The sequence below is a fragment of the Prinia subflava genome, chromosome Z (assembly GCF_021018805.1).
Source record: "Prinia subflava isolate CZ2003 ecotype Zambia chromosome Z, Cam_Psub_1.2, whole genome shotgun sequence".
Classification (NCBI taxonomy): Eukaryota; Metazoa; Chordata; class Aves; order Passeriformes; family Cisticolidae; genus Prinia; species Prinia subflava.
The window spans coordinates 20,668,447-20,690,974 of record NC_086283.1 but is presented as its reverse complement, the minus strand read 5'-3'; the positions used below and the strand labels follow the sequence as shown (position 1 = coordinate 20,690,974).

Below are 22,528 nucleotides of genomic sequence, written 5' to 3'. Positions count from 1 at the left end.
CTGTGGGGTAAATTTGCAGTGCAAGGGGCAGCCTGTGGACCTGGATTGCTCCTGGGCTCCATGCTTGAGCAGACAGAAATGTGTTAGAGGATCAGCTGACCATGTGTAAAACCCTCCTGTGTCACCAGGGCTGTGAAATTTCACCTGGGAGAAGCCTGCACTTCCAGCTGAGCTCCGTCAGTACCCAGGGGGCACATCCAGGCCCAGCTCAGAGATTCAGCTGATGGGGAATGCATCCCATGCCCAGCAAATTGTCCCAGTGTTCATTTGTTTATTGCTGTTAAAAAATGACCTTGTTTTCCCATTTACGTTAAAATTTCTGCCTACTGCTGCAAATCCTTGGAACTTTATTTCTGTGGTCATGCACTGGCCATTTTTCTTTCACCTGTTGCCTTTCCTCCCTTGACCCTGAGCCCCCTGAGCTGGGAGCAGCTGGACCCGGTGACCTGGAACATGCAGGTCCCTGACACAAGGACAGAAGTGACATCAGTGATGTTGGCAGCAGCAAAATTTGCTCTGCAGGCAGCAGGGCAGCGATTGGAATTTGGGGAGGAGGTTTGCAAGGCTCAGGAAGAGCTGGGTGATGCAGTCCATGACTTACGTACAATTTGAGCTCGTGTTTGCGGTCGCATAACTTGTGAGCACATTTGTTAGCACAAGTCATTTGTTTTCTTCTCCTGGTTTTGTCTGGCCTTTCAGGCAGCTTCCATTATGCTAATGTAATTAATAGACATTCTAAAAAGCAGGATTAGGGCGGTTATTTCAGGAGTCTCTGCTTTGCTTTTTTCGTTTTCCTTCCCATGCTGCCACTCCACATTTCACCACTAATGCTAAAAGAACCTGCTTTTCTGCAATTCTTTCTGGCATGGGAGGGCTTCCCTGTATTTCTCCGCCTCATTGACTCTCCATCTCATTTAAAAAATCTTTGCTGATGATACATCTTTTTCCCCTTGCATGACCCTCATAATTTTTATCTCACTCTGCTGTTATTTTAGTATGTAATTTTACTTTTAAACTAGCTGATGGTCCTTCGTTGGAGAAGAGACGATCAATAAATTATGTGCTGATTGTGTATATTCTTCATCATAGTCTTGTATCTCATTGTCCAGACTATAACAGTAGATACGTATTTTTGTTGTGCTTTTTCACCTTCTTTTGGCTTGTAATTCTTAGCTTGTAATATTTGAAAGAAAATTCAGTCTTTTTCCATCATGAAAAAGAAAGAACGAAAAAATGAATATCTACCTGCTAAATATCATTTATATCAGTCAATGGCCTTGCTGAGGAAACACAAGCTTGAACAAACTCAACATGCGTTGAGCAAAGAAAGTGAATGACTTTCCTCGGTAATTTTCAGTTCATGTCACTAAATCATCAAATAACAGCTTTTAGAGGTAATAAATTTCAATGCAAAACTCACCGAGAACTTCTGAAATACTTCTTTTGGTGGTAACAAACTGTTTTGGGGGAACTTCTCTGACAGCTTTAAGGACAGAAGTTTTTGAGACTTGCCTTGATCTTTCTCACAGGATGTCAAGGGGAACTTTGCAACTTTTTCTACAAGTTGTTATTAGTAGCAAGTCTGCCAGGAGTGAGGTTTAGAAGACAGAAGATCCTACCTGTGGTAATATGGTCAGTTCTGGCAACGCAGAGGTATGAGTATGGGTGCAAGTAATTAGGCAGAAATAAGGTCACCCTTTGCTCTCAGATATAGACAGGTGTTTCATGTATATAAGTTCTGTGGTCCCATTATATGCTAATTAAGAAAAAAAAAAAGGGACTGAGCAACTTGTGTTAGTTTAGATAGTTTTTCTGCCCATGAAACTCCAACTTTTTTGGCAGAAGCTGTGTTGCTTCAAAATGATTATCAGTACAGTTGTGATAAGAAAAGTCTTGTCTCACTGCTGTGTTACAGGATTTTAAAAATTAATTTAAAAATAAATAACTCTGCAAAGTAGCACCACCCATGTGTGAGTTACTTTTCCAGCTTTCAGGAGTGGTTGGCTGGCACTTGATGCTGTTACTGGATAACTAAATTGTAATATATAAAAAAGTAGGAACGTATTGTTATGTCATATCAAAGCATTAATCCAGTCTCATCAAGATTTTCATTATGGTTTGAGGGATGGGATGTGCATCTTACTCATTTGCACTCACAGACCCTTGCTACTTACTGATTCAGCAAATGCACCAGCCCAGGCCAACAGGAGTGATCTCTCCAAAAAAGATAAAGGCAGAGATCTCAAATGGAAGACATTGTTCTTTGTACCAGTTCACCTCATCTGCCATCACCTGTAATTGAGATTATCCAGCTTCTCATCTGCTCCTGTACCAAGGTGCTGTGTGGGGAAAAAGGGGTGAAGAGCCATAGAGTTTATAAAACAAAGTTAGGGGAATTCCATGTCCTTAGTTAAGACAGTGATGGAATATTATTTAGAAGCCTTTCAGCTATTCTGGTTTAATAATTGTTGAAAAAAAGAGCAAGCAATAACACATTGTTGGCAAGAGAATGTCAGCCAGCCAAAAACTAGCACAAAGAAAGACTGCCTTGCACTCTGAAAATGCTGATTGCACTTTCTATGAAGCCAACAGCAAAAGTATGCTTGTTTTATTTCTTGCTTTTGGTAAACAACTTAATTAATTAGTCTCTCATTGGCTAATGCTGTGCCTGCAGTGCTGCAGATGGATATTCAAATATCACAGCTCCCAAAACTTGGAAGCTGACTCTCAATTTTGTAAATGTAACCCAGCAAGAAGTTATGATGCCTTTTCAAAGTCCTTAGCAAATTAAAAGGACAGTTCTTGCGGCAGTAAACATTATTTATTGACATTTAAATATCCTCAGCGGTAAACTGTTTCATGAAATGTGTCAGTGTATCCAGAGTCCCTGCAGCAGCACCAGGTGAGTTGGTACCAATAACCTGTGTCATTCTGGTTGGGCCAGGAGTCTTTGACATGACGAGCTCCTGCTTCAAAGATTACAATCCTTATGGAACAGCAATTATCTTATTACAGCTTGGAAATAGAGTTGGTCCCTCTGCTGAAATTGCAATAGAATTTGGGGAGAAATATCTATGAGTGAGCTGGGTACTGCCTTATCTGTACTGCCTGGTGCAGATCAGGTTTGTAGGAGATGGACACAATTCCTAAGCTCTGCTTCATTGTGATTGTTTACTTAGTTACTGGTTTCAAGATACATGACAACTTTTATTGCTTGTTTCTTTTTTAAAAGTATTGACATGAGAAATCCTGATAAAGCTGGTTTCATTTCTCTCTAAGAGACATGGATAAGCAGAGAAAGGGAAACAAGTTGCTGTTACTGCAGCAGTGCTGCTCTCAGACTTTAGTTTGAACTATCCCAAAGTGTCTTGAACTTTGTCGTAATACAGTTTTGCAAACTCCTAAAAATGGATAGCCAAAAATATTTATTCTAATGAGTATTTTTATTAAACTAGACAGCATTATTACTGCCACAGATTAAAGACCTATAATGTGACTTTAATGCTGTTATTAGATGTTAATGTCTTAGGAAAGCATTTTGAAGATGAAATAGTTCTCATTTACTTTTCTCGATAATTAAACCTAATGTGTCAGAAGACAGCAGATCTTTGCATCTTTGCCTCCTGTTTGGTTTGGCCAAATAGAAAAGACAAAAATGTAAAACAGTTATGCACCTGTGAGTGACTGCAACGCAAAGTTGTGCGTAAATCCAGTTGAAATCAAGTTCTACAGATCTCCCTCTTAATTTTCTGTTTTCACTGCATAAAACAAGAACTGGAAGTAGGTTGTCCAGTTTGCAGGATTTCTGGTGGGAATTATTTATAATAGATTTGTTATTTCAACAGTTTAAAACACTATTTCTCATCCCATCACTGGTGATGTTATGCTCATCATATTACGAGTTCTTTTAGGAAGGGAAGAATAACTCATTTCCTGCTGGCAGTTTGTTTTCTGCACTTACAGCTGGAGACTAAATATTTTTGCTCAAGGACAAAAATATTTAATAATCCAGACAAAAGTAAACTAACGATGTCTTCAGTAAGTGTGGCTGCCCTTGCCTGTATCTGCAGGGTCTGGTTGAGTGGAAACTCTGAGCCTCCTGTGCCCCTTCAGGGCTGGGCTTTACTCCTATGCTCCTGTTTTTCACTGGGAAATTTCCATAGTTAAAAAGAAAACAAAAGAAAACCTCACCATGATCATTTTCGGTCTCTAGCTGTTATTTTTTAAAAGGTGCAGTTATTGATGTCTCCGTACCAGATGGTGTGATCCCATGATGCCTCTTATAAAACGTGATATATAAGCATATACCTCAATAGTTCAGGGTTTGTAATATAAATCAGTCTTATGATATCCTCCACAGGCTGGTCCTTTTATATTCTTACTAAGGACCAAATTAATCAAGCACTATTTTGCTCTGATTTTTGCTTTATAGTCTTCTGGTTTATATTTTGTAGAAGTTAATTTTTATCCATAAATACGCTTATGTTTTTTAATAAATTCATTTTCTTACACAGAACCAGACACAAAAGATTACGAAGAATATTCATTTCATTGTTTAAGAAACAACGAAATGAAACATGAGCCAACCAGCAGAACAGTTCAAAGACTGAAGATATAACTTCATTTACCGTACATATGAATAACTTGTATAGCATTCTGCTAATTGGTTTAATCATTTTTTTTTCCTGTCATTCAGCACATTTCTAATATACCATATAAGGAATTTCTAATTCTTGAGCGTCTTTCTTTGGAAATGGTGAATGACCACAAATTCCACAGTTTAATCTTTGGCTAGGTAAACCTAATCTTCTTTGGGAGATGTGTAAAAAGCAAGATGCAGATTTGTTTTGCTGAACAGGGAAATGGATCAGACCTAGACCTGTTTTGGTGATGCCTAAATATGCTTTATTATTAATAATGTTGTAGAGTTATCCTTCGAGGGCTATGCAGAATAGCAAATGTTCAGCTGCTAAAACAAAGGAAGTTTTTGTTGAACTTCGTGGGCTTCATGTCTTAAGGTTAGAGAAGTGAAAATATTCCTGGCTTCAAGAAAAATCAAAAATTTTGAATGCCTTGAGAAATGCAACTGAAGAGAAACAGGAATTCCACATTGGGTGTTGATGAACAAACTGTTAAGAATGGAAGCATATATTTACTTACTTTTATATACATATATAAAACCCCTCCATGGGGGGTGGATATCAGCCTATCTAAAGTTAAGTTTACACCTAAGCTAATATCTAGCTTGCTTCCATGGCTTCCATCCTTGAAAAGAAGTTATTTTAACACAGATGAACAGCTTTTCTGTGTTGGTGTAAAGTCGAGTTGTCTTCTTAGATTTGTATTATTTTTCTGTCAGTTACTAATCCTTCTGGTTTGAGGCAGGGATTTTTAAGCATCAGGTTTGCAGTAGTGTGGGTCAGTCCTGGCTGTCATTTGAGGCTAGGTGGGATCTGAAGGATGAGGTTATAATTTTTTCAGTGACTGTGAATTCAGGTTTATTTGTGGTGTGTGGCAGGCAGGTCCTGCAGGTAGCTTTGGTGAATAAAGGGAGGTGCGTATTCGTAATATCTGAGAGTGACATAGCTGAAATGTTCCTGGGTGCAGGTGTTCTGTGCCTGAGAGGGTAAGAGCCCAGCTGAGTGGGGTTTCTGGCATGCAGAGATCTCAGTTGTCCAGGTGGGCTCAGCAAATCACTTCTTGCCTCAGCAGCAGAAATGTGGTACAGAAAGTAATAAATAACAGCAAAAGGTGTTATAGGCAATGTCTTTCTAAAACAAAAGAGGTGAAAGTTTGAGATATTTTCTCTTCTTAAGAAATAAAGCGTATAAAAAAGGAATGAACCTTGGTGTGGTTAAATTTGTGGCTGAGGGTTGGAGATCAAATTACTGAGGTGCCTTTGGGGTGGGTTTTAAGTGGCCCTGGAGAAAGGTACTGAGAGAAGTGTGTGGAGAATCACCTCTTCCTTCCCTACTTTACTTTTAGGGGTTGTGGTCAGGTGTGTCTCCTTTAATGACGATAAATACCTGACTTTGTGCCTTTAGAAATATCTCAGCTTTTTTATCTGCCTCTTTCAAATACGCCTGTATTTGAAAGTAGGAGCAGGAAGTTCTTCCCATTATATAATTTCTGAGAGTTCTGAGTAGAGTTTCTGAGGATCAGTGTTTGTATAACTCAGATACAGTTATTTTTATTGCAATATAGTTTGTGGTGTAAATCATTAATTTTCATCAAAACACTAAAAAGGCAGTTTTGAACCCTGGGGTTGGGGCATTTCCTGCCATCAATGATTTTTATGGAGGCTTGTGGAACTCCTTTGGAAAGTTTGACTCTGTAGCCTACCAAACAGTTTAGAGGTTTCTGCAGCACTTCTGGTGGCTAATGATAATTAATTTTTTCTAGCAATAGTAATGATTTAAGCATATTGCTTTAATGACTGTTATCTCATCTTTTTCCTTAATTAAGCAAGTTGTCTTCAGTTAGCAAACAACATTGTTGCTGACAAATTTGAAAGTAATAGTTTGTCGATTGTAATTCATTCCTCTCTTACTCCTATTTAGATTACAAATGTGGATGTCCCCAAGAACTGTGAAATAATTTGGGAACAGGATCCGACCTGCACTCTTGGTTAGGGACACAGTTTGTGTGTTTTTTTTGACTGAGTATTCCAATACCATTTCTCAGTGCTCTGCACTTTGCCCTGAAATTTCTTGCTAGAAGTACTGGTGGTCCTGATTTTACGGCACTAGTGGATAGTAACTCTTAAATCAGACTAAGGTTAGGAAAATATGTTCTTAAAATTGTTAATGTAAATATAGCTTTAACAACAGTGTTTAGACTTGACCTGACATCATTGTAGTAAAAAGAAAAAGCTGGCCAAATACTTCAGATGTTTTTCCAAATGCTGGTACATGTTGAAGTCTTACCAAACTATTGAAACCTTCAACCAATTCATTTTAGTCAGATATGGCCTAAAGTTGAAGTATTTTATAAAAGCTAAACAATGCCAAATGCATTTGGCTGAGATCAAAACCCAAATCTGTTTGTTCTCTTTCATCTTCAGTGTTCCATTTCCTAGGAGTGTGACCTTAGTCAAACATCTATTAAAGCTAGCTTTTGATCTTACTCCCTTTAGGAAAAAAAAAAAGGAAAAAGTCAATCTTTAGAATTTTCTTCCAGAGACAATCACAGTATTGTGTTTTAATGTTCCAGAAGCGTGTGAGTAAATAGGATTCTCTGATCTATGTGATAGAGCAGTGGCTAAATGGGACAATCATTTTTGTGTCAGAGACAAGAATCAAAAGGCAGCATTCTTCAGAAGCTGTTAACTGGAAAAATCCCCCCAGGTCAGTGGAAACATGTTAACTGGTCAATGTGCTGCATTTTTTGGGTCCTTTGATGAAAATGCCTTGTAATTTGATAACAGGTAGCTGTTCATTTGTAATACAATTTTCTCTTCACCAGTCAAAGCTGCCTAGTGATTAATCAGTAAAGAGGTTAATTTTCTTCTCAAGTATGAGCAGCTTGGTGGCTTTTTGAAAGCTATAAAGACAAATTATTTATTTCTTGAAGAGAATATAAATAAGTTTCTTGGTCATCTGTAAGTTGCTTCACATTAGGAGAGTGTGTCACATCCATCCTCAGCCCAAGGGAAGTGAGTAGGTTTTCTTAAATACATACCAGCTCCTAAAAATTTGCAGGGGAATAAAAATTACAGTTAGGATTTCTATTTAACATCCTGAGATGCTCAGATATTGATTGATAAATATCTATTAAGTCTATTCTTATCAATGTAGTGCTACTGTTAGGGAAATGTCAATTAAATGATACAGTAGATAAATACTGAAAAGATTTTTTAAAAAGAAATATCCTTAGAAGAAGCAGAATTTGTCTTTTTAATAAACTTCAAAATTGACAGATGTTTTGCATGTTAAACTTCTAAAACCAGAGTTAAATGCTTACTGGGAATACATTGGAATATTACCTAGATAACTTTATAATAATGAATTTGGCAGTGTGGGAAAGGCCTTAAAGTAGATTTAAGCCTCTCAGCTTAAACAGATAGCTGCAAAAAGTACACTATTAATATTGAGAAATGGTTTAGGACTGTAGAGTAAAATAATTGTAAAAGGAATGCTTGTAAGGGGTTACTTATATAATGTAGAATTCTGGAAAAGTACCTGCAGTATTTTTCTGAATCGAATAAAAATATCTCAGTACTTCTTGGACATCATTTATATTAAATGCATTTTTATTTTTAAAGTAAATTTATTTAATTTAAATTTTTAAAATCCTGAGAATCTATTTTAAAATCTGAACATACTTTGACTACTGAAATAATTGCACAAAACCTGAGCTAAAAATGTTTGTTGCCATAGTTCTAGAAGAAATCAAACTGCTGTACTGATGTAAACTCAAGAGTAAAAACGAGTAGAGTTTGTATGTAAAGATTTGCAAGGGCAGAGAGAATATTTGCATAATTTTAGATTACTCAGAGTTTCAATTCTGTAACTAAATTATTCCTCTCCTTCTCGAGCCTGCATTTAGCTTGGAGGCTGAAAGTTAATTCAGCTTGACCAATGAGTAGAGACATACCCTTTAAGATTTTAAAAATGGTGTAGTTCATCTTGTACGTGTTATTTTTATTCACCACCTGGAACAAGAAAATAAGCTTCCAGTCAGTGTCTCAGTTTTGAAAAATGTTCTTTACCTTGCACAGCGTAAAATGGAAATAGCTATTCTGGCATAACTTCATAAACAAAGGTGATATTAACCTATTGGGACTAAATTACTTGTCTCCCATGTTATTTGGGCAAGTAAACGTGCATGAATAAGCTTCAGCAAAGCTGTAGGAAAAGTAACTTAAAAACAGAGAGATCAGAATGATCAGAAGTAAAAAAGTGCTTAAGAAAAGAAAAGTACCCGCTCCACCATAATGACATTCCTTGTACTCTGGCAGTGGGATCAATAGTCATTCATTTATTCCCCAAAGGAAAACAGGGCTCTTTTGTTTCTTTGCTGAACATTCCCTGAAGTTAAACCTGGTTTCTGCAGCCTGTGGGCAGCCACCTCATTTTCCCGGTGTAGTTTGGGACTGCACATATCCATCACCCACTCACTGAGGTGCCCAGAGCACCAGCTCAGCTCTGGGAGGTGTCTGGGCAGTTCCTGCCACAGGAATTTGCTGTGCAGGTTGGAGCATTGCATGGAAGCTTGTCCTTCCTCAGGTGCAGCCCTTTGCATTGTCCAGGTCCTGCTGGAACTGGAAGGTACTAATCCAGAATATCTCATTTCCTTCTTCCAGAGGAGAACCACGTGGTTCACACCCAGAGTGCCAGGGTACCACGGGGTCCTTTCCTGCCACAACCAGCACTGGTGGAAGGGATTTGGTGTCAAAAGCTGCATGCCTGAGCACTGTGTGAAGATCAGGCTGTGTCTGCTGTGGAGGAATGTGATTTTCCACTCCCTGAAATGAGAAACAAACCAGAAACCCAACAGGTTTTGTTAAGCCAGAAGTGTATAACGAGATCACAATGTGGCAGTAGGTGGAGTCCTCATTAAAAGATGTAGACGTCCCTGCCCCCCCAAATGTTATTTTATTTTACATTGAGCAATTAATGGAGTATTCATTTGGGAATTGGCTATTCCAGGAAAATTACATTTGTGCACTACTTTCTACATATTTTGTACGCTTGCAGTAATTCTAAATATGATAGGTTCTGCTTGAAGCTGGAGATCCCCTAATGCCATCCCCACATATTTTTCACTGTGAATAAGTTGTGGGTTTTCAAATGATCTCACAGCACAAATATTCTGCTTTAATTCAGCAGCCAGAATTGCAAAGTGGTTATAGGTCTCAGAAGAACATTCCAGGAATTTCTGTTCCTAAGTGGTGCTGCTTTCAAACTTGAATCTTTTGAGGTTGTGTTAATTAAATGCCATTTGGAGAGGAGTGTCTGGGCTCTCTCTTTTCATTGCTTAGATTATTGTGCTTCAAATAAGCATAATATTTTAATGGGTTTTATGAACTGACCACAGATTTCTCAGCTTTAAGTAACCAAGAGCTGTGTATGATCAGAGCATTCCATTTATGTTCTGGCAGAGTCTTGAAAATGGCTTATGTGGAAGCAGCAGCATGTAGGGGATGATTCTACAAATTTGCAAACCTCACTTTAACAATCCAGTCTCTCCCAGGAGTGCTGATCGTGGCAGTGTGTTGAGGTTTTTTTGTGAAATTTTGTAGCATAATGAATTTATGGAACTCACTATTCACTTAAAATCCTTGAAATGCACCATTTTAAAAGTGGGGATTGAGACAGCTGGGATGTAGTTGCCATGTGTCATCTGATACAAAACAAATATTTGTGTGGTATTTTCCTGTCACAAGTAGGAAGTAGCTTGAAATCACACACAAAGCTATCCTTATTCTCAAAGACCTTCCTGCCCAATTAATTTTACAAACTCGAGAGTTTTGTGCCAGCTCCAGAGAAGCTTTCAGACTTTTTGGTACTTAGCTGAAAGGACTTCCAAAAACTTCTGCCATTTCCCTTCTGTCATTACTGCTTGTGGACAGGTGCTTGAAGCCCACAGAAACTGATGTAATGGGAAAGGAATAAATGTGGAGGAAAAAGAAACAACAGCAAATCCTGATTTCGGATGGCAGCACATGCACCTTGGCAGACTTCCGTGGTTATACAGAAGTAACAGAATGTGCATGATCAGTATGGGGACTGTGAGGTTTAATATATTGATAACAAAATTTTAGGTTCCCAAAAACCCAAGAATATTCTAAAATAGATAACAAAGTCCTCCAGTCAGAAGCAAATGCTGATGGCTACCATCACTTCTTTCCTGTGACTTCTGAATGGTTAGCACTTTGGAGTTAATATTTCTTTTCCTGTAAATGGAATTTATTTTGTGTTGCTCTCAGGGAGATAATTTAACACATTTCTGGTTTCATTTTTAATTTTTCCAGTCCTTATCTCATAGCATTGCAATCTTTAGTCTGTGACAGATTTATGAAAGCATAAGCAGATAGTTTGAGAGTTTGGGTGATTATGGGCATTAATTTAACTTAGTGAAATCAGAGTCCTTATGCATAAATTTGTCACTCTTGTGACGTTTGAAAACACTGTTTAAATACACACCATATTGTAAGTTTCCATTATGTGTTGAAAAGTTTCAATGACGTGATTAAAATTGCATCCGATCTGCACTGAAGAATGTAAAAGTTATCAGGGGGTTGTGATTTTTTCAGTGATAATTCAATGGCTGCTTTGTCTGGTGTGTGCTTCCATCTTCTTAAAGCTGTACATCCAAAGTGGGGTGGTCAGTCAATCAAATACATAGAAGAAGGTAAAGGTCACAGTAGTGCAGAATACTAAAAGTATTATGCATTACAGCCTTCACAAATCATTCTCTTGACATGGATTGTAAAAAAGAGCAGAAAATGTCACAAAATGAATCAATTCTCATGAGACCCATTGTAAGAATTGTGGGGGAAAAAGTGCAATGTAACCCTCTCAGTGCTTTCTGAAGTTCTGTTTTTCCTGTTTCCCTCCAACAGGGGAAGCTGCAGCTTAGTTTCACATGAGATGCAGATGCCTTTTTGGGTAGGAAGTCAACTGTAAAATACACAGCTGGGTTTACTTTGCATCAGCTTGAGCAGGAGTCCTCATCTTACAGATCTAGGTAAAAAATTGGGATTAAAATTTCTGTGTACTTCTAACTTAGTCTCTTGGGTCATCATCTCCTCATGTGGATGGAGAATATGAAATATCCCAGGTGCTTGATGGAAAATGTTCACATTAAAAATATTTCCAGTCTTTCAGATGGATGTCAGGGAGGATAGGATCAGGACAGAGGTTGTGAGTAGGGTGAGAAGCTTAAGTAATAGAGAAAGACATGGGATGAAAGCATCTGGAACTATCCCCATGTATAAGGTAGACCTCCAGATTTGTAAGAACTGGGGCTCTTGCTACTGTCTAAATATGTGTAAAATTAGAGAATGACAACCTGTTGCTTCTTTGAATTGTTCCACGGAGTGGCAGGGATGTTTTGATGTTTAGAGGTTTTAATCTTGTTTATGCTTATGTGAACTTTTGCATGAAATTGTATTTTAAAGTAAGGTAAGCAAGCACACCATGTTAAACAGAAATTACCACGATTGCAAAATCAAGCCATCAGAAACTCAGAAATGTTTGTGCAATGCTAATTCTGATCCCTTGAGCATTTGGCAAAGTCTTTAAATGACATTATCAGTGTTTTCCCAGTGTCACTGCCTGGGTGATGATGGAGCATCCATTCACCTGGGTGGGATGAAGAGATCTGTCTGTGGGTCTGCAGAAGGGGAATTCACCCAGGGAATATTTAAGGACTGAACAAAAGCAGGAAATCAAGTCCCTGAAGAAGAGACTGTGACATTTTCAAGATGACTGGAGCTTCTCTGTGAAAGTTTAATTTCTCAAAATTCCTGACAAATATGAGTAATATTTGTTTGGATTTTTCCCCCCTCAGTAGGATTCTTTTGTCATAGTATAATTGACGTTTTGAAGTGGTGGTATTTAAAAATGGTAGGCCATTCAAAACTTTTAAAGTATTGTCTGAAATGTTCTGGTAAGGATTATCTTCAGTAGTTTCACAACTTTCATTAACTGAGTGTAGTTAGAGAATCCAAGAGTCCAAGGTTGGTTTGGATTGGAAGAGACCTTAAAGGTCATCTCAGTCTGCCCCCTCTGCCATGGGCAGGGACACCTTCCACTAGACCAGGTTGCTCCAAGCCCTGTTAAGATAAATCAAGGAGTCTTCATTTTCTCTTTCGCCTTGATCACACAGCATGATAAATACAGAATTTCAAATGCTGTCCTTGAAAAATCAGTTCTTGCTGTCATTTGGGGTGTTTTTCTGTTGAAAAATGGGAAAGAGCGTATTTTTGAAATATGGTTGTAATACCAGAACAACTGGCTGCAGGTGTAAGAACAAATTAAAGCAGCTCCAGTGTTGCGATGCATTTCTTGGCTGCATTTCAGCGGGGCAGCGTCAGATGGATGTCCTGGATTTCAGCCTGGGCTCCGAGTGCCCTCCCCGGTCTGGGGTGGTGCTCCCACAGCCCAGCCACGACAGAGCTCTCTGAAATCCATCCCCAGCCTGCAGTGCCCAGTTACTCACCAGTTACTCCCTGAGTTCCATCCTTGGGTCTCTCAAATGATCCCTATTGAAGGATTATTGTGACCGTTCCCAAGTGGCAATCAAGATATCTTCACAGACCACTGAAAACGTGACATACACTAAAGCAAAACCTTCCTGCTGTTTCTGTTTGGGTCCGTTCACAAACATGAAAGACATCTGCAGTAACAAGACTTATAAGTCTGAACCCATCTCCAAACCGCTTTAAGGCTTTCTTATCCAAGAATTCAGTTTCACTGTTCTCTGTGTAGTGCTGAGTTTTGCCTCCCTGTTTATCACTAAGCAAGGATGACTCATTTCAGCTGCAGAGAAGCCTTCTCTGCGTGATTTTAAAATTAATTAATTAATTAGTAAAATCTTGCAGGCATTCTGAAAATGTAAAGTGTATTAAAGTGAGTGTTCCTTTTCAGTCTTGGAAAGCCTGATTTTTTGGAGGTTTCAGGATTGTTCTCACTGTTGGCAATATGGTCTTTCATACTGACATTTCATAGTACCAGATATTTCATCATTGCTGTTTTAGCACAGCGTGCTTGACCCATAGCAGCTTTGAAGGCAAATAATAAACAAGCCAATGCACGATGTTTGACTGTTACACTGAAATAATATGGCACAGCTAAACTGGGTTTCATTTTTCCTTTTGAATATTATTAATTGCAATGTGTTAACTGTTAATTTAATTAAATGTTTTGTTTTAATAGAAAACCATTTTTCAGTTCACTGACTCACCATTTCATTTAATTAATTGCAAACCTCAGGATTTGATTACTCATAGTTCTCCTTTAGTTAATTTACTTGTTCACTGTTTTGACTGAAAAGCTTTCAAACTAATATGAAGGAGAGGCACAGTCTGACTAATCAGGAAACTGGAAAAAAATAGCTGTAGCTGGAGCATGAGATTAGACGACGCTCAGGGTCACCTGAAAAGCTCAGAGCCCTTGTATTCACTATCAAAATCCAATTTTCAGTGACTGGGCATTGGTTGAATGTGCAGGAGTCACTTGCACCCAAGACACCAGCGGAATGTAGTTGAGTTTTGGATTCTTATCCAAACACCAGAAAGTATTTGCCAAGGAATAAATTGTGATGTTGCTGGAGGCAAGGGGCACTGTCCTCTTGTCCCCTGGTGCTCAGGGCTGTTCAGCACTGCCTTGTGATGGGAGACAGCAAACACCTGGGGCTGTGATCTTTGGTCCATGCAGTGAAAGTGCTGCTTCTTTTGAAATAAATCCTGAGACTTCACTGAGGAATAACCTTCAGTAGTCCTTTTTTGTCTGTGATGGGGATATGTGAGTAAACAATTAACCACTGACCTAATGGGGTGCAGACAAGGGGTGGAGGAGCCTCTCCCAAGCTCTTAGGGACCACAGGTGGCTGCAGAAGCAGAGGATGTGCTCGGGGGGTTCAGGAGCAGCCAAGGCTCCCAGGACCTGGGGCTCTGTTCTATCTCCAGCACCCCAGGCACTAGGTTCTCCCCAGCTGAGCAATGCCCTGAGCCAGCTGAGATCAGCCCTAATTTGGATTCAGACTCTTCATTTGAAAACAGTTTGGTTCTAAGGCCTGATCTGTCTATCCATAATACAACTGTAGATTTTTCCTACAGTGCAATCTGTGCATTAAGTATGTGGTTTGTGCATCCTTATGTTTGGTTATTTCAGTAAATATTTGTTTTTTATTAAATCAGTCCTTATTTATTACATCAGTCCTTGTGCTGTGCAGTGGAATTCTGCAGACTCCTCAGAGGGAGGGTGCAATGTCCTGACTTAACTGGGCTCACAGAAAGCAGGTCACAGAAAGCAGCTAGTTGTTCTGCCATGCACACCTTGAGTTCCTGAGCGGTTGGGATAGGATCCCTGTGCACAGAACATGGCTCCCAGCTTCCGTGTTCCTCTCAGAGATCCCACCAGGAGCTGCTCCCTGCCAGCCCAGGAAACTGGGGATACTGGAGCAGCACCAGCCCTGCCATGGGGCTGTGGGCAGCCTTGCCAGGACACCATCCTAACCGTGCCTCCTCTGCTGTGGTGTTGTGAAGGATGTCCCTCTTTGACAACAAATGTCCACAGTTTATTTCCTGGGTGTTCCCTGACAGATCGCAGCTGGGCGAAAATAACTGAAGAAAGGAAAATTTAAAGTGTAAATGGGCAGGAAAACCCAGAAGCTTTGAAGTATGTAATACAGCACATGGGCTTTCTGAGCAATCCTTTTTATTTTTTTTTAGGGGGACGTAGAGGGATAGATGTGTATGTTAAAGCAGTTCCCAGGACATTTTTCAAAGTGAGGTGCTCTAAGTGAGATTCTAGTGCTGATAATGACTCATCCAAGAGGATGGAAATGATTCTTCAGTTCTTTGTAGGTCCTTAGATTAAGCCAGTTGAGGAATAGCCCTCTTCTCCACAGCTAGGCCAAGCTGAGTCAGTTATAGAAAGGAGTTTTATTAACAGTTAAATTAAATAACTGCTCCAGTAATGTTAACCATGGTAGTACCTAATTGAAGATTGTAGCAATGCTGCTTGTTTTCTGCCATCATCTCAGTCAGCAGCACCCCCTTACAGCTGAACCCATTTGCTTTAGCCTCAATTTTATTATCTCTCAGAAGTGCTGAAGAATTTGTGCATTGCTTTTGAAGTGCCTCATACAGATTCTGCAATTTTTAGTTTGAGTAAGAAATTACATAGACTGGGGAGTAAGTGAGTGAGAGAATAAAGACTTTGCAGACTCTGAGTTTAGGGATAATCTCAGCTCTGCCTTCCAGCTTGTGCCTGGCTGTGCAGAACCTTGGTGCTTTCTGCACTAGGGCTGTGTTTTACTCTTGAAACTTTTGCTGCTGGAGTGACTTTGGCGTGGCAGATGGCACAGCACAGTTTTCTGATCCATCACTTTTTTTTGGCTGGTGTCCTTATGGCAGCTGTGTCTGGTTAGGGAGCTCAGAAATTCCTGACAATAATTACCTTTAATTTCTGCAGGCGGCATTGTGGTGATTTGGGGACTGTGTTTGTTATTTTCTGTTTGTTCCATGGTACCCTTCTGCCTTCGTTACACTCCTGGTGCAACTGTTCAGTAGAAGGTTTTGGGGAGTTCTTACTTTCTTTTTTTTTAAATCGAATTCCCTGGATAATTTTTTCTCTCGTCTTTTCTCTGAACCTTTTGCTAAAGATCTGAATTTATTTTCCATTCTCTATTTACCTTCTTATAAATAGTTTATTTACAGTTTTGCATATTTAATTAAATTTCATAACTTCCAATCTATATAAAGAACCTGTATAAATACTGACCCTGATGAAAACACTGGAGTATTGATTTATCTGTGCATCCCTTGTTACATACGAGGTATGCACAAATGATAAGATGTGAGAAAAAGAAACTCCGTGTTCCAACACCATATTATTGTAGCCGTTAAAATGCATGTGAATTTTTTGCAAATGGATTAAAAATAGAAAGTGAAAAGGTACCTGGAAATCTTGAAAACAGTAAATTTCTCAGAACTGTGATGATGCTTAGTGTTTTTTTCCTTCCTGAAAATAATGTAAAATTCACTGAAAGAGTAATCCCACTTCCTTTCCCTAAGAAAAAAAAAAAAAAGTGGAAGAGTTTGCAGACTATTTCATCTTCTCCAGAAAGTATGTGGAAATTTTTATCATGGAAGATGTATTCTGTGATGGATTAAGTGAGAGTGTGTGAAATAAAAACAGGAGTTTAAACATCAGGATTTTATATCTGCTTGAGGAAAAACCTGTAGCATTTGTAAAAGAACTTAAAAAGGTGTTGAAAAAAAATTACGGTGTAGTGGTCTTTTGTCTGAAGTGAGGGCTGCATTAAATAACCTAAAAGACAGAACTATTAGTGATGATCAGAATATCTTTGCTGAACTTAACCAAATTGCTGTATCCATGTGTGGTAAAAGGTGTCCCTCTCTATGCAGTCCTGGATTGTTTCCTTTCTTAAGTCTTACTGAAATAATGAGAACTTTGTGAAACCCATTAGAGGAGCAGCAGAGCTAATCTGAATATCAAATTCGTGGCAGCTTTTAGAAGAGTGTTGTAATTTATGGATAGGGTGTGAAAATTATTAGTTCCCTTTAATCGGGATCTAAATTTCTCAGCAAGCAATACTTTCCAGAAGCAGATTATATAATTCTGGTTTGATGTATGATACCTTTGTGGGTTGCAAGAACAGGCACCACTACCAAAAAAATCATGGGTTTTATTAAATGCAATTCAGTGATTTTGTGGAACTAGGCAGCAAATAATAAAAGCAAGCCCTGCTGTACTGAGGGGAAGAATAAACCCATTTAATCCATAACTGAGTGAATAAACAGTTGTACCTGTAGAGATATTTTTGGTTTTGTGCCTGTGTCTCTTGGATTTTCCTGCTAGAACATCAAATTATTTAGAGTCATATCTTGCCCAGAATAAAATTAATTTGGTACTGTGTGGAAGAAAATCTGATTCTTTATTTAGTGACCAAGCCAAAATGATAAAACTTAAAAACTTCACACTTATGAAAAAAAGATACTGGAAATCTAAATAATAATAAAAAATCATGATAATTATGGTAACCTATAGCCTGTTACTCTGCTTCCCTTTTTTTCTACTAGAAATTGAGTTTTAGTAATTTGAAAACCTTCTACCAATACTCGCCTTAATTCTGTGGATTTCTGCTGGTCTTAATGTTCTCTTAAAAATGGGATTGATTCTTCAATTATCCAGATTGTGTTTTTCTACACATTTTCAATGTAATATTTTCCAGTTACAATAATATTAATCCAAACCAACAGATTCCCAAAAGGGCAGAACAATATTTGGATGCATAACAGAACAATGAATGCTGTACTATTACGTGTTAATTGGCTTTGAACTGTTGAAATTAAGGAATACTGTATCTTACTCTGCTTGTGGAAATTTTGTTGCAGCTAAATAAGTCAAGCAGAAAGTGATCAAAGGGACAAGGTGATCAAAGTGACGGGAATTTATATTTAAAAGTATAATCAAAAGGGATACCATTAAATAAATATTTCTTTGTGCTATACATGTTAAAAAGAAAACATGAAAGATTTTAATTCTTAGAATGGTGTATTGAAGTAACTTGACTTCAAAACGAAGATGGAGTTCAGGGATACCATTACTTAACTGGACTAAGAATGGGAATAGAATTTATATGACTTCTTCTAGCTGAAAAGGAATGTTCTGATCAAACTTGCAGTGCCACATTGTACAATATGACACTGCATATTATTTATTTATATTTTTCCAGGTCTGACAGCAGCTGCCATGGCAGAGGCTATGAAGCTGCAGAAAATGAAACTTATGGCCATGAACAGCCTTCATGGAGGTGGGAGTCAAAATGGAACCGAGTCAGAAAATGAAGAGCTCAATTCTAATGCAGGTAAGGGATGCTGTGCCCCTGAGCTGCCCTGGAGCTCTCAACACCTGGGTCTCAAATTCTTGGGCTCTTGTATTTTGTACGCTTTGCTCTACCAGTGCTAAATCAAAATTAGTGCCCTCTTTCCTCTGTATTCCTCCAGTTTTCCTCCTAACAGCTCCCTTCTCTAATTGTTTGAAAAATACTGGTGAAGGATCATCTTTGTTAGGGTTGGATACACACCTTTTAAAGTGCCCCAGAATACATCTGAAGTAACAGAAGATTTCTCCAGTGGCAGTAACACTGTCTGGAGTTTTCAAGTAAACGGTGGAAAGTTTCGAAAGGGTCATATTGTGGGAACTCCTGAGTTCCACAGGTTATTGGAGAAAGGTAAGGCAGGGAATGCTCCATCACCAAGTTCATGTCTTTTCTGCATTTTGTTCTTTCCTTGAATGGATAATTGCAAAGCACAGCTGTGAAGGGGAGTCGTGATAATTCTTGGCTGTAGCTGGAGTCACCTCGGACAGGAGGCCCTGGCATGGAACACGTTTGTGTGCTAAATAAATATGAATATAAATATGAAATATAAATATGGATATAAATTTGATCTAAGCTCCCCAAGTCCCAGCTCCCCAGGAATAGGGTTCAAAGGTGAAGTCAAAATGCATTCCTTGGAGAGGAAACCTCTGTCCTTCCAGGTGAATAGAAGAGGTTTTTACTTGGACAGTGTTGGGAACCTGGAATAAGACAGATCCACTTTGTCTCTGGTATCTGTTACAATAAGGGCAGTTTTCCTTGGCCTCACTTTTTGCTGCATCCTACACTTTTGCCACTTGGGGAACATATTTTGTTTGTTTCCATTACCAATTCAAGAGGCAAGGCACAGTGTGATCCCCGTGGCATCCCACTTTCCCATCAGCATTCCCACTGCTCCAAAGGTAAAGCCTGGCTGGTGTGTGCTGCATATGCATCCTACCATCAAAATGGTAATTTATTAGACCGATAAAGCAGCAGCTGGGAGGTCTTAGACTCATTTTCTAAAGGAGTAACTTTGAATTCATGACAAATTATGCACAAAGCAGTCTTTCCAAAAGTGGTATTGCCTTTTGCTAATTTTGTGTACTCATCTGTATTTGAAGAAATCTGGCTTCTAACTCATGCATTAAACCTTTCCCCAGCCTCCGTTCTGTAGGATATGTATTTCTTATTCACCTCTCAGACTCTAATCAATTAGTGCACATTGAATTTAGGAAAAAAAAGCACTGAAAAGCCTATTTAGTGGTTGTAACTAAAACAGTTTGTATATAGTTCAGAATGAATTCTGAAGGTTCATTGAATGCTAAGAAAAAGGACTGAAGATAGAATTCTACAGAAGAGTAAGGAAGCTTCATACAGAAAAGATGTGGGGTTGGTGTGGGGGTTTTAAAAGCTGCTGTACAAAAGTTTAATTTGAACGTTCATGGTTTTGTGTGTTACCTGGAAGGGCAAAATTCGTGTACCACATGTGGGGAAAATCTACATTAATGTGATTATTTTAGGTACCTCATGGAACAAGAAGTTTTTTAGAGGACTGTCACACCAGCCTTTGGACAGTGCATCAAGACTGTGAGCTTTACAGGGGAGTTCTCTGTGGTTTAGCAATTCAGTGAGTTCTACAACCAACTCAATACCAATTTAAATATCTGGAAAAATTCCCACTGACTTTAGTTGCAGTGGGACCCAAGAATCAGAGTGTGGTGGCATTTCCATACAGATCTTTTTTCAATTCTTTCCCCTTTTCATTGCCTGATGCAGTAAAATTGCCAAGAACAGATTTTCTGGTTCCAATGCCAGTGTTGCTTGCAGACAGAGCAGTAAGTGCTTATCAGAAAGAACTAATACTAATCCTATTAAAAATCACAATTTTCCCTCTTTCCATTGTGTGCAACATGAGGGATAATTGTTGTGACATGTGGATTCCTCCTTTATTGGTGGGTCACATTACAAAGACTTAGATTGAGCAGGATGTGTCAAAATGGAAAATCTGCATGAAAGAAGTGTAAACATTGGTTGTACATGTCACCAAATAAAACAACTGAAGAATTATCAAACACTCACTACAGAAAACTCCTTGGTGTGGCATGAAGAGAGTGGGAATTTTGTTTAGACATTAATACACAGGTTGTAACTTTGATCTGCTGTGAAGGGAACACCAGGACAATTCTGTGTGCATGAAACCTTCACCAACTGTTTGCTTTGCTCTAGACTTACAGTTTAAAATGACTATTTAAAATAAAATGGGGATGTGAAATGAGGAAGAAAATTGAATTTTGAATTATTTTTTACTAAGAAGAGGTGGAAAGGAACAGAGCAAAGGAGTCAGAAGCCTCATAAGTGGGAAAAACATTTTATTTTAGGAGAGAGACCTACAGTTTCTTTGATTTGAGGTTGTGTTTAATAGCTTCTGTAATGGCCGCACATGACTCTGCATCTAGATTTCAGCATGAATAACAACCTGTTCGTGTTTCATTTAGCTTCAAATGAGAAATTCTGTGTTTTATTGTTTTAGGAAATTAGTCTGTGTACTATTGCTCCTGGAACTTTATAATTAATCACTAAAGGTTATGGCTGTGGAGAGTTTGTGGGAAATAGATGTCTGAATGATTATAATTGTAGCTGTCAAATCAGAAATATGGTTGTACAGAGCCAAGGACCTTTTGGTTTCTTTGATTTTTTTTTTCTTTTTACAGTAACAAAGACTCAAAGGGTTGCAATTTGACTTAAAACAATCAAGTTGGTTTTTTACCTCAGTGCTACACATTGACTACCTACAATGCCACAAAATATTTTGCTTTTGGATATGTGCCTTCCTGCTCATCCCACAGTCTGACAAATGAATGGAACACTCTCTTTTTGCTGTTTATTTCAAATTAAAAATGTAATTGAGCAGTATTAAGTCCTGTAGCTTTATTGCCAGATTTTTTTTTGCGAGTGTGTCATTATATACAGGCCATTAGTATAATAAAAAAAAGTGTTGAGGATGTTTTGGCATATTCATCTCAATCCCCATCTGTATCTGGTGAAATATGAAATAATTTTGGGTTTGCTTCTTATTGATGCCTTGCCTGTCACTTCTCCAGTTTCTTCCTCTTCACATCATTATGATGATGGAAACTTTTAAGAATTCTCTGTCTGAAGCCAGAATTTGTCCTGTCAGTTTAAAATCTGAACTCTTAACAATTTAACATGATCAGTGACTAATTCCTCAGATATTATACTGTTCTCTAGCAAATTGCAGGTGTGGAATTTAATCTTAAAAATGTGTCTAAGGAAGGGGGGAATAAATGTGCCACTTCTTTTCTCGCTTCTAATCCAACTGGTGTGCTTCTGCCATCAGGTCCTTCCTACCTCCCTTTCATGATGTTACAATAATATCAGTAGTGGTGTGGTTTTGTTGTGGAATATTCTAAATAACTTACTAAAAAAAAATGCTACAAGAGTTAATACTGAAAATATAGGGGGGAAAATCCCCAAAAAGTTCAATTTGCAGATATTTTTTAATTGAAGTAATGCTTTGGTTCACAGTGCTGTGAAGAATGCTGTTATACATTTGAACATTGATGTCCTCCTTCGACTCTCTCTGCAGAAGAGAAAGAGATTTTTTTGCACCTGCCTACTCATCATATGAAGTGTTGAAGCAAAACTTCTCTGGCAGTTCAAAATCCCCTCTTCAATCTGGCACTGGAGGCTCTCTGGCCCCACAGTCCAGCTGACCTGGGCTGGCTGTTCCTTGTGGCTTGGTGTCCCTCTCCATCTTCTGGTAGGATTGGGGCAGGAAGGTTGAGTTTGGAGAACCAGGTGGTTTGGGACAAAAGTGTCTAGATACAGGAGAAACACATTGCTCTGGAATCTCAAATTCCCAGTGACCATAAGACTTTTGTGGTCTGGTCTTCTTTCTTTGGCTCCTCCAGGTGAGTCCTTGGAGAGGACACTTTGCTGGTGGCACCTG

At 38.6% G+C, this 22,528-nt stretch overlaps 1 protein-coding gene across 2 annotated transcripts in view; it reads left to right on the top strand.

Annotated features, from left to right (window-relative positions):
• Window positions 1-22,528, top strand: part of DACH2 (dachshund family transcription factor 2) — a 247,377-nt gene that overhangs the window by 141,233 nt on the left and 83,616 nt on the right. For both annotated transcript variants that reach the window (XM_063422816.1, XM_063422814.1), the window contains exon 3: window positions 18,433-18,564. In XM_063422816.1, coding sequence (XP_063278886.1) covers window positions 18,433-18,564 — 132 coding nt within the window. The remainder of the gene's footprint in view (window positions 1-18,432; window positions 18,565-22,528) is intronic.